The sequence below is a fragment of the Betta splendens genome, chromosome 11, assembly GCF_900634795.4.
Source record: "Betta splendens chromosome 11, fBetSpl5.4, whole genome shotgun sequence".
Taxonomy (NCBI): domain Eukaryota; kingdom Metazoa; phylum Chordata; class Actinopteri; order Anabantiformes; family Osphronemidae; genus Betta; species Betta splendens.
Window position 1 is genome coordinate 8734681 of NC_040891.2, and position 12797 is coordinate 8747477.

The window sequence follows — 12797 nt, forward strand, 5'->3', positions numbered from 1 at the left end:
TCTCTCTCGGTTTCTCCCTCCTTTCTTCCCCCCTCCAGGAGATGGCCCATATTCTTGCCCAGAAACAGCTGCGCTCCATCATCCTCAGTGTAAGTCCAGTCGCATCCTCCTCTTCACACATCCACCGCATCCCTATTTTTCTCTTTCTATCTTTGTCTCTCTTTACATCTTTTCATCTCCCTGCTTCTACTTCAGAGCAATATCACAGGGAAAGATGACACCTGCTACTTCTGCCTCTGTCTCACCTTCCTAGTCATTATCTACTATACTCATTTTCTCGCACCTGTTTCTTGTCTCTCTTTCATCCTGTCTCTTGTGTTAAATCTAATTCCTCTCTCCTGTTCCTTGATCCGACTTCTTTCCAATCCTCGTCATTCCCTCCCAAATTTTATCTCTCGCCGTCTCCCTCCAAAAATCTGTCTCACCGGAGCCCACATCCTGATCTCTGTCCCTCCCTCCTCTTTGCACATCAAACATCCCGCTCCTCCACTCCTCATCCTTTCTTGTTACCCGGCCCTCCGCTTGACCTTGACATCCTTGTGCAGAACGTGATTCGGAGCACCACAGCGATCAACGACGAGATGGCCCACCAGCTGTACGTGCTGCAGGTGCTCACCTTCAACCTGCTGGAGGACCGCATGATGACCAAGATGGACCCACAGGATCAGGTGGGGGACCGTGTTTGTACAGGGCAGTATCTGACGAGATCAGCTGAGTCGTGATAAGCTTGTGCTTTTGCATCAGCTGCATCCAAAAAGCAGACACGCCAAAAAAAAGACTTGAGACACTTTTTTTTTATTCCCCTGAGCCTTTGGCTTAAACCTAAATCAATTTTTAACATAACTGGTTATAGTAATTTTTCTTGAAATCAAAAATGGACACTTTGGCTCTGATCCAGGCCAAATTTTAAAAATCAGTTATTGTAGATTAGTAATAGAAATGGTGGAGACAAATGGCTGCTGGCCAGACTGCCTTAGGCTCTGAGACGTAGCTAAGAGAACCTTCTTAAATTATAAACTAGACAGATTTTAACGCTGCACTTGATCATTCATCTCTGTCTTGCAGGCTCAGAGGGACATCATCTTCGAGCTGCGCAGGATCGCCTTCGATGCCGAGTGTGAGCCCAACAACAGCGGCAGCATCGAGAAGCGCAAGTCCATGTACACGCGCGACTACAAGAAGCTGGGCTTCATCGTGAGTGCCGTTGATGCGGTTCAATCCGCTGCTAATAATGGCGTCAGAAATGAACACAGGAGGAGGCGAAGGGAAATGGAACGCGACCCGTCCTGCAGATCGGTGTTTGTCCAGACACCTCCGGCTGTTTCATTTTCGACCCCTCGCGTTCGGCTCCTCCTCTCGCTCGCCCTCGTCCTTGCATGCTCTTTTGGGGCGTGCGTGCGTGCGCCTCTCTGCGGTCCGAGCGTGGCCGGTGGCGCATGCGGAGGTCTAAGTATAGCATGAGAAGTGGACGGCTCGGCGTGAGCCCGGAGCCGCTCCTCTCCTCCACGCTCCCTCTGCAGCGTGTGCAGCGGAGATAAGCCCGGTGGCGCTGGTTCGTCTGCTCTGTGGAGAGAAGCTCCCCGAACTCCTCAGACGCACACCATGCACAGTCACAGGCCCCGTTCCTTCAGATAAACCTTATCTCGCCACCAGGATCGTTTGTTTGCCTTCTATTGCTTTTACTCTCCTTACACACTTACTGTGTCAGTCAAAGGCCTCTAATTGTGTGTAAACTGCTTTGTGTTGGAGAAGAACAGAGCGAGTTCAGTGTTTTACCGTCCTGCTCCTCTCTCTCGCAGAACCATGTGAATCCAGCTGTGGACTTCACCCAGATTCCTCCAGGCATGCTGGCTCTGGATAACATGCTGTACTTTGCCAGACACCACCAGGACGCCTACGTCAGGGTAAGCATACGAATGGACGCACACACACACACACACACACACACACACACACACACACACACACACACACACACACACACACACACACACACACACACACACAGAGGAATGTGTGGTGATATGTTTCTCATTATCACTTCTGCTTCCTACTAAACCTTCTATCATCAGTTATTGTGTGCAGCTTAATTATACACCATATACTGTGTGTGTGTGTGTGTGTGTGTGTGTGTGTGTGTGTGTGTGTGTGTGTGTGTGTGTGTGTGTGTGTGTGTGCGTGTGCATGCGTGTGTGTGTGTGTGCGCATGCATGCGTGTGTGTGTGTGTGTTGATTTGATCGTTGCGTTCATGCACCACCGGAAAAAAGAGACGTCTAGTTGCCAACTCAGCCTTTTAGCAGTTCACCAAACGGGGCAAAAACCACTGCCTCCAATTTCTCAAATTAAACTGTCTCCAGCTAAATTGATCAATTGGCAAAGTGGCTTCTTTGCTGTTATAGACAAGGTCAAATAGAGTAAGAAGTCTGGAGTAACCTTAAGTGCAGCACTTAAACAATAGTGTTGTATCTTTTTGTATTTTGTAAGACGAGTGTCTGCTCGTTCTAGGACACGGTGAAATGCACTCACTCACACCTCCTCCACGTGTGCAAATTTCCGTGCTTGATGAAAACTGTCCCCGTTGTTTGCGTTTTTCTAGATCGTCCTGGAGAACAGCAGCCGAGAAGACAAGCACGAGTGTCCGTTCGGCCGCAGCAGCATCGAGCTGACCAAGATGCTCTGCGAGATCCTGAAAGTGGGCGAGCTCCGTAAGTCCCATCCAGCGCTCTCCGTCCACCTCTCTGCTCGAGCCCTCGCTGAGGTCTGAGGGGGACGTAAACACAGAAATACACTCCCCGTTCACAGCCAAGCAGCCATTATGCTCCGTAATTGTGCTGCAGGGAGTTCATTATTTAGTGATGTCCCTCGCCCCCATCGAGCCCCTTTCAGCCCAACACGCCTCCTCTGGGAGGCTGCGCCCACGTCCACTCCAAATTGATGTGCCCTTTTCATATGTCTTCACTTCTTTAAATGGGCAAGTGGGCCTCGGTTCCGCTCCAGACTGACCCCTGCTGCTCTCTGTGGGGGGGGCGGCATTTTTAGCTCGGCTTGAACCGACGTGCCCTTTTCCTCTGATCATGTCTCTATTTTTGTGGAGGACTTCGACTCCGCCGCATTGCAGGGTTCTTGTAGGGGGAACGTGACCGTGAAGGAAATTCCTTCAGATCCTCGCGTGCGTTCCTAAAATGACAGACACGTGGAGGGTGAGGACAGGGCAGACCTGATATGAAAATGCAGATTAAGCTTGTCCAAAGCGGTAAAATATCGTCTGTGACTTCCTCCAGTTTGTTTTTGAATGAATGAAACGGGATCAACGCCAGCTCCTCAACGCGAATAATCTTCAGTTTGTCTTTAAGTCGCTCACTTCCAGATAAACACAACGTACGCCCAGGCCGCGAGGAGCTCTGCAGACTGTTGTGATCCTGTGGGGTTCCATGCTGGAAAACCTTCCCCTATAGAAACAAGGCTGTCTGCTTTTATAAACAGGCGGCTCTGTGTACTTTAATTTCCCTGCAGGAATAAATGCTGAAGTTGAATCATAGCGGTGACCTTCACGCATAGATGCGGCCCTTCTGTTCCCAGCGGCTGTATAATGTCACCTGTGCCGAGGCTGTTGCCCACAGGGACTGACCTCACTATTAATATTTATGATGGGATATGAAGGCTGTGTAAAAAAAACAACAACCATTATTTTTTAGGAAAGTTATACCTTTTTTTTTTTTAAAAATGAACATGAAATCTTTGGCATTTGTGTCTGCGATCGTGGTTCAGGAATGAGACTGTGGAGCGAAGCTGCTGCTGGTCTCATACATCCAACACGAACACACTGTGATTCTGCTGTTGCAAAGTCATACTTGTTTCTGTAAAAAACCAGCCAACCCTCTGGTGCAGTGTGTTTTATTACATTCTTTCTGTGTGCTACATCTCCCAAAGAAACGGTGGATTAATGGTGAAGCCAGTGACGTCTTGTGGCTGATTTGCTTTGTTGTGTCTGTGTGAAACGCCCGTGTGGCTCTGACAGGGACCAGACACTCGCTGCTTGTTTTTTCATGTGGATTAAACAAAGAGGGATTCTGGATTCGCCGGCGGCTGTTGAAGTTGCCTTTCTTCCCCCCTCGTCTCCTCGAGCTCTCGTTCCATCTTAATTTTTCCTCACTGTTGTCAGATTCATGATTTTCTTTCTCTCTGGGGTTCTAACAAAACATCTGTCCCTCTCAGACCTTATTTCTTGCGCTTTCGTGCCGAGTCGCTTCCTCCATCACGCGTGCTTGACATAAATGACGCCAGTAAACAAGTAAATAGCATCTTAAACTTTCATGAACTACAAGAGAAGCCACTCAGGAACGTGTTATGACAGAGTCTTGATGTGTTGTTCCACTTCCTTATTTCTATTTAATGCTCTCCTCATTTTTAGCCATTTAACATTTTTACAGGGTTTGTTTTGATGCAGATTTGGTTTCTGGTCACGTTAAAGACAAGTGTTGAAGTAGTTGTCACTTCATGTACATTTTGTGTAATCCATGAAATGCAGGTGTCATTCTGTGCTGGTTTTCCTCCAGACTCACCATCTTCCATTAATTCATGCCCGTACTCTCTCCTGCTCCTCCATTTATTGTTGCCCTGCTGCAGATCCTAAAAGATTAATTGTCGCAGCATGTTCCTGTTGGAACACTGCGCTTAATGGAATCTGCGCCGGTGAGGCGCCGAGCCACGACTTTTCCAAATCTCCAGTTTAAGCTGGCCCATGGAATATTTATGACATTATTTATAAAGGGCCAGGCCTGGTGAGTAATGGGCCTGCTTGGTGATTCACAGAGTGGTGTCTCATTGCTGCGATGGAGAGCAGGGTAGTGAGCCATTCGCGGGCATGGACAAAGGCATGGTCACACACACACACACACACACACACACACACACGCACGCACACACACACACAGAGTAAGGGCAGGATGACTAAAAGGACATTCAGAACCTTAGACAGCTCCACTGTTCATCTCACACCACAATACATCATCTAAAAATGACTTTTTGAATGTAGGTGTGTTGACCCATGCTGGTTTTGACCCACTGAGGTATTTTTCCTTGCATGCTAGCATATTCCATTATCTAGCAATTCATATGCATTACATATGCATGCACTGCAAAATATCCAAACATCTAAAGTTGAACTTTCTAAAAAGCTTCTTGATAAATAGCAGTGTTCAAATTCCACGTTTATAAATCATAAAAGGGTTGTGGCGTAGTATTGGGTTAGATGTACCTGTGGTTACGGGCTTATACTCCGTGTTGGGTCGTTTATCATTTTCAGCGGTCCTGTCTTTGCAAACGGTTACTCCTGCTAATGAAATATGGGGATAACGGGATGAGATTTTATGCCTAAGATCAAACATTAATAATGTAACATTCGGCATTATGGGAGCATTAGCTTGAGAGGTGATCCTACTTAAAGTCATCTGGTAAGTCTTAAGGTTTTAGTTTCTAATCCCTCTCGTAATTCTGCCTCAATGACTTCGGAGCGAAGTCGATGAGGTTGAGTGGAGGGAAGACCCGAGTGTGGAATCGCACGTATCCCTCAAGTCGTGACATGAGCATCTACTTGGCAGTCGGCAGCCACTTCACTGCCTCGTGTTAAAGGGAGGAGTATTACTTTGGTGTTTCCACTTCGTGGCTTCAGGCAAACACAGCAGGAAATCTTTAAATAGAAGTGCACAAAAAAAAAACGACAGATGGATGCTTGAGGATCTCAACATTTGCAGATCCTTAAAGTTTTTTTTTTTTCAAATGCTCTGGTCCCTTGTCGGTTCTCAGCAACACTTAAAGGACTGAAGTGGTGCAGTGGTTGAAACGCATCCTATGACAGACTGCTCTCTGGTTTGTGCATTTATGCGTCAAAGTTAAAACACGTGAAATGAAAAACAAACCAATAAAAAACAACAAAATTCTGATAAGACATTTGCCTGGAGTTTTTCATTGTGATAAACAATTGTGTTTCCTGATTTGGGCAAACTCAGACAGATTATGTGTTAGTTTACGTAAGCATGACTCACCGTCTGATCTGGCTGCAGAAGCATCTGTCGTGAGGTGTGTTCCCGTCTTCACCGTTGCCCCCGTATCTGATGTATCGAAGGCATGAGGCTTATTTGCTGCGTTGAGTAATTGCACCCTGCGGCTCCTCCGATATGTCTGATTGTGAGAACATGTGGCGCGTGTGAAAGCAGAGGTGCTGCTCAGTTTGCCTGTGTTCGCCACTCTCCTTCCATCCTCGAATGCATCTTGACTGTTGTTTAGGAGTCTACACGCTGATATTATTTGTACCATGAAGGAAATAGGGCTTTGACTTTTTCCTGTTTTCACCCCCTCCCCTCCATTGCAAACAAACAAACACGCTGTTTCAATACAGTGGGCAAACGGCGCTAAGGTAGCAGCCATATTCACTCATCGTGTGCCTGGTTGCTGTGGTGATGTGCTCATCTGTTTACCTGCTGCCTTGGCATCCTGTACATATGCAAACAGTGACTGGACTGGATGGTGCTGACGGGGCCCACCGGTCACACGCTCACTCTCTCACACACACACTTTCCTTGTCGCAGTTGGACACCGGGCCACGCTGGTATTGTAATTAGAGTGAGGATGACACTTTTCACAGCGTATTCATCATGTGGCTGAGCTGCAAGGTGACTCTGAGGGTTGCTTCGCTTACTTTGTGCTCACACAGGGACACACATGCACACAAGCGAATACACACTGGACCTTGACAGATGTCAGGGTGGCGTTCAGCCCCCCCCCCACACACACACACACACACGCTTAGTCACCTCTCATGCCCAGGACTCATCTGTGGCCAGTTGAGTAATTAGCTCCTAGCTGACGTCACGGGGCACTCAGGCTTCACGGTGAATGGGTTCTAATAGGAGCATGACAGGCGACAGCTGTCCCACGCTCGGTCACGCCTGCGTTCACGTTCACAAAAGCCCCATCACGCATTCACTTTGGGGAGACGTCAGTCGCCGACGTTGTCCTGATGACGATTTACTCTGACGGCAGTGACTTGGAGCTTGGAGAGTTTGTAGTTCACGGGTGACGTGCACCGAACGCAACCAGTTGCACCGGCGCATCCCGGTCCCAACGCATTCCGCCCTCACACACACAGCGTCTGTGGATCCGCGTGGGCACACGGTCCGGTCCGACCTGAACCGGCCGCCGCAGTGTCCTGTTGCCCCACGTTATGGGAGGTGCAGGTCCTGAACATCTGGCTGTGCAGATGGATGAAGATCACACAGAACGGAGGAACCTCATCGCGGTCCCACGGCGTCTGCTTTGGACCCATGCAAACGGCCCATAGGAGCCGCAAACTGCAGCTTAGCAGTTCATATCTGCCGCGCTGCTTCATTGTGTGTGCGTGCGTGAGCGTGTGACTCATCCATCAAATGGTGACACACTCCTCGGGCACTTAATGTGTCCGGCTGGCGTCCAAACTCTTACTAGAAGCACAGAATTTCCACTAAGGCGCTTCCACCAGTTGTTCTGGTAGAACAGCCCGACTCACAGGAAATGCCAGGCTGTATAATACACACTATCTCTTCATCCGCGATGGTCAGTGTTTTATCGATTGGACCGTTCTGTGCAGTGTATTTACTTCTTAATAGATACAGCTCTGCTCCTCAATAGTCCTTTTATGCGCGGGTTTGTGATGCTGAGAGCCATTATTTAATGCTTTCGTGTTATGGAGTTTGCTGAACTGCAGAACTGCAGAAGCTCAGGATGGAGAAATTCCTGCGGCTGCTCACTGTCTGCATTTCCCCAAATGAGCCTGGACATGTAATTCCCCTCACCCGGCCGCCCCAGGGCTCCGTTTGTCCTGTCAATAAAGCTGCCTGTTTACCTCAGAGGTCGCTCCAAACTCGCAGCCAGACAACTTTTTACCAGGCAGGATTTACTTCAATTCACCCGTTTGGTCTCCTGCTGCCCTTGAGGCCTGAACGCTTGGACAAGCAGCCGTCCAGGGTCCGTTTCGCTCGCCTCCATTAGGTTTCTGATTGACCAGCAGCCCTGAAGGGACGTACCCTGGGAGCTTTCCACCTTGCTCCGCTCCTAATCCCATCCATCACTTGGAATGGAGGCCCGCGTCGCCGCCGCCGCCGCCGCCCGTGGGCGTCGCTCATCACGCCGCGAAGCTTCGATTGCAGCCGATCTGTGGCTCAAGGCCGGCGCTCGACTCAGCGCGACGAGAGGGAGGCAGATCTAGTTCAAACGGACGTCAAGCCTTGTTGTTGTACCTCTTGGTGAATGTGGTTTTTGGCCTCTCGAGTGCCTTCCGCTTCCCTTTTTTCCCTTTCAGTCTTGTTCCACAGAAACAAGTGGGGAGTTTCAGGCTTCAGTGCTCTTCTGTCCAACGAAAATGTCGGCTTCATCCAGTTGCAACCGTTTCCTGCTATTCTGGATATTTTGTGTTTGAGTGTGACGTCATTGAGGAGCACATTAGCTTTCTGCCGTCTTTCTAATACTGTCGCGTACGTGCATTTTAGATAAAGCATGATTGCATGTGATCGACAAGCACTTTAAGCGCTGTTATTTGACTTTACCTGTAACATTTCCCGGCTCCTGTAAGTGGTGTTTGCCTGCGGCAGCGCTGTGTGTGGGCCGCTTGTCCCTGTTGTTGTGCATTAGTCAGGTGTTGAGGTGCGCGGCCGCGGCCACATTCCTTCAGGCCCAATTACGTGTCTGTAAACTGGAGGCCAGCGGTTCATTTACGGGGCAGATCTTTGTTCCTGCTGCCGTACGGAGTCTAGGACGTGCGTGCGTGTGTGGGGGGGGGGGGGTTTGTTGTGTTTTCTCCGTTGTTCTTTGGCCAGTGAACACTCTGATCGCATCTGTCCAAAAACTATACAGTACCGTTTTTATGAGACAACCAATCCAATGATTTCAACTATTATAGCTCCATAAACCATTTTATGAGCCTTGTTGCTGAATACCAGTAAGCCGTCTAATTAGGCTCGGTTTTCCCAGACATGAGAAACATCTGTGTGCACATACAGTACGATGCTTTGAAAACGATAAGACTATTTTCATTCCACTGATCGCTGCCTGCGCGTTTGTGTCCACAGCCAGCGAGAACTGTCACGACTTCCATCCCATGTTCTTCACCCATGACCGCTCCTTTGCGGAATTCTTCTGCATCTGCATCCAGCTGCTCAACAAGACCTGGAAGGAGATGAGGGCCACAAGTGAAGACTTCAACAAGGTACCTTTACACAGATTCTACATGCACAGTCAGATCTCAGGCCCAATGGAACGGTAGATAAACAGTCTTTTCTTGTTTGCACCGCTGATCGTGCTGTCAGCGTTTCCTTTAAAAAGGTGCTGGAGCCACCGTTTAGACTTTCGCCTCTTCTCCTGCAGCTCAGCATCACAGTCTGGATGAGGATGAGAAAGTCGCTGTGAGCTGGCGGACGCCGCTGATGCGCGCTGCCAGGCAGCGATCGTAATGAGGTGTTTTTGAATGGCGGCGTCTGTTGTGTATTCAACTGGGCGTCGGTTGTGGCACGCAACAGATGCCGCCTGCCTTTCCTCCGATTTGTCAAACAAATTATGATTGTCTCACGGTGTCAAAAACCAAACGGAGCGACGCAAGCGTCCCTGCGTCCAAGTCAGTGTGTGCTCAGTGGTTGGTCACGGTCCAGTCCTCTGCTCATATTTACCCGTTTGACTGGAAACATGTGTGTCACATTAGTGCTCAAATCCGCAGCGCTCCATTTCCTCCACTCGTGTCCGTACGTCACTCTGTTACAAAGCGAAACGCAGGACGTGAAGGTGATTGACTTGAAGAAATAGCTTTGTAGTCTTGAAGGAACGGGAGAACCGCTCGTTGCAGCTGACGCCCCCGTCGTGCCCCTAAAAGCTCCACTAATGAAAGTCGCCATTAAGGTAAGAAATTGAAGTGTTGCACAGTTCGGAATAGGACTAGCAGTGATGAGGTCATCTCGACGGGCCAAAAATGACAAGCACGTCTCAAGTTCAGCTCCACTTCTAGTTTCCTACACCTCCCACAGCCCATCATCCAACCCATCGTTCATCCCTCACTCAAAGGCAGGAGGCTGCGTCGCCTGAGTGTGGATTGATGATGCTTTTCCCCTCTCTCCATCCCCCAACGTCGTTTTTCACCACTTGGCACCTTGGGGGTTTGAAATTCAGCAGCAGCTTGTTGATAGTGAGACTGTTGGGTCTCTGGGGCTTCCTGTCAGCTAAACGCTGCCTGTGGAGTTCTGCACTTGCACTCGTACACTGAGAGTCTCACTTTGCAACCACCGCGAACCTCCTAAACAATCTGGAGACCTCTGATGTCTGCAAGTTGTCCTTTTTTCTACTCGGTTTTGTCAACATGAGCTGAGTTGTTTATCTGGAACTGAAACAGTCACTGGCTGCATAATTCATACAATAAAAAGCTGGAACAACGGAGGACAGTGTTCCAGAAACGCACACTGGGAAGGCTTGATTTAAATCCCATTAAACCCTGAGCATTGGCATGAAAAAAGGAAACCGAATAAAGTAACACAAATTAAATTATAATTCAAATATCACTAAATTAAAAGATTGCAGATAATATTTACACAGTCGATCACATTCAATTAGATCACTTGATTAGAGAGGACAAATGATACAGAGCTGGAGGGTTTGACCTCCACCAACCATTATTTTCTGTCCATAAATGAAACAAAGAAAAAAATTATATATAAAATAAATGTAACTAATTAAATAACAGCAAGCTGAGACAGACTGAGACCCAAACACACATCTGTCGTTGAGTCTAGCTCGAATGAATAGAATCTAGAATCTGCCAATCAGTTCCACCTGTGCATATATTATGGGAGGACAGCTCCTGTTCAGGCTGTGTGGGCGGCTAATAACCTGCGTCCAGTCTAATTCTGAGGGCGTCCACTTCAAAACGGTCTGCGGCCCTGTTTGCAGAGCGGTCTGCGGCCCGCGGTCGCGCAAACACGCGGCCACAGGAAAAAAGAAAAAGAGCGCGTCTGTCTGATGCTCCCAGGGCACAGCTCTGACCATCATGCAACCGTTTCCCCTGTTTCCATAGCAACCCCCGTCCAATTACCGCCGCTGCGCCGCACCACTCTGGCAGCGATGCTGTAAGATGGAGCCACTTCTCCGCTGCGTGTGTACACGCTTTATTTCGTGTGCATCAGGGCTGTCGGGAACGCGACGTCTTAAATGGCTGCGTGCCCTCTCGTCTTCCAAATGTCTGTGCTTAGAGCTTCTCCCCCTCCTCCTCCTCCCTCCCACAGGAGGAGAGAAGGCTCCATCTCAGACGTTTGAAATAAAAAAAAAAAACAAAAAAAAAATCCCTCACTGATGTAGCGGCTTTCAGCCTCTCACGGTACCCCTCCTCCTCCCTCTCCTCCTCGTCTCTCATCCCTCCCTCGCCTCCATCTAAACCCTTCTCTCTCGCTCTCTTTCCCTCACACACGCACACACACACTTATCATGTGATCCACTTGCTGCGCCGCCATTGGCGTCTGTGATCGTGGCGTGTGTCCAATCAGGGCATAAGCCTGGAGATCAACATAAGTGAAGCAGAGCAGCCTGGCTGATGCTCTTAGAGTCACAGAGGGAGGGAGGGATAGCGGCGTTCAAACACATCATAGTAGACGGGGAGAGTTTGTCAAAGGGGGTGTTTTTTTTTATTATTATTTAAAAGGATTACCCTGAAACAAACAGTCAAGCCGGGAAACTGAAGAGCAAAAAATAAAAACCAAGACGGGCGAGGCGGCGAATGGAGAAGGTGCACGCGCCGTGTTGACAGACAAGTCTTCTGGTATTGTGGCTAACGCTGAAGCTAACGGTCCACGCTCAACTAGACGCCTCCTCCAAGAAGCCATCTGCTCCCTGCATCCATCCTCCCCATCGAGCGCTGAAAATACCGCTTCCTTGGCAGAGGCAGCAGGATTCATCAGTCACTGTGGAGAGCGTCCGTCCACACTTAGAAATATGGAGGTGACATGTAAGTACTGAGAATTTACACGGGGAAGACGGAGTGTGCTGCTTCTTTGCACGGCTGGAATAGAGCAAAGGGAGGAAGAGGCAGCGTTTGTGTTGTTGCCTGGCGGAGAGGGGAGGGGAGGGGCGGGCGGTGGTGGAGAGGGAGGACGGGAGAAGAAAAGGCAGCGAGAGATGGAGAAGATGAGACAGTAGCGGGGTGGAAGAAAACAGGAAGCGCAGATGGGAGCGAGTCAGCGGAGCGTAAGCAGGGTAGACGAGGGCCCACATCACAGCGTTCCATCGCCGCGCACGCACAAATATAATCTGTGGGATTACGGTTGGAAGCTGCCTCCCAGTTCACCTGCCCCCCCCCCCCATCTCGTGTGTGTGTGTGTGTGTGTGTGTGTGTGTGTGTGTGTGTGTGTGTGTGTGTGTGTGTGTGTGTGTGTGTGTGTGTGTGTGTGTGTGTGTGTGTGTGTGTGTGTGTGTGTGTGTGTGGTGGGGGGCTGGGCTTTGTTGTTGTGAATGGGATTACTCCACAACACCCACGGTTTGTCACCGGAGGAATCCGGAGCCTCCACTGCTTCTCTCCCCCACGCCGGCGTCTCGCAGCCTTGGACGGGCTTCAACCAGCGTTTCAGCCGGAGGGGTTTGACACGGGATTAGAGCGAGGTCGGCGTCAGACAGCGGAGCCGGAGCCTGTGAAACGGTGCCAGTGTCTGAAATCATTTGCTTTGGACGATTCACACAGAACCGTTGCATCCACTCATAACTGAGCTGGTGATCAACTCTATAGAGTTCAGCCTCC

The 12797-nt window shown here is 49.4% G+C and overlaps 1 protein-coding gene across 7 annotated transcripts in view; it reads left to right on the plus strand.

Annotated features, from left to right (window-relative positions):
- elmo1 (engulfment and cell motility 1 (ced-12 homolog, C. elegans)) overlaps window positions 1–12797 on the plus strand; it is a 51270-nt gene that overhangs the window by 26300 nt on the left and 12173 nt on the right. For 6 of the 7 annotated variants that reach the window (XM_029167144.3, XM_029167142.3, XM_029167141.3 and 3 more), the window contains 6 exons: window positions 39–89; window positions 546–668; window positions 1066–1194; window positions 1800–1904; window positions 2598–2706; window positions 9103–9239. In XM_029167144.3, the coding sequence (XP_029022977.1) occupies window positions 39–89; window positions 546–668; window positions 1066–1194; window positions 1800–1904; window positions 2598–2706; window positions 9103–9239 (654 nt within the window). Of the gene's footprint in view, window positions 1–38; window positions 90–545; window positions 669–1065; window positions 1195–1799; window positions 1905–2597; window positions 2707–9102; window positions 9240–11596; window positions 12012–12797 lie in introns of those variants that run through there. The other variant, XM_029167148.3, reaches the window with a different exon arrangement.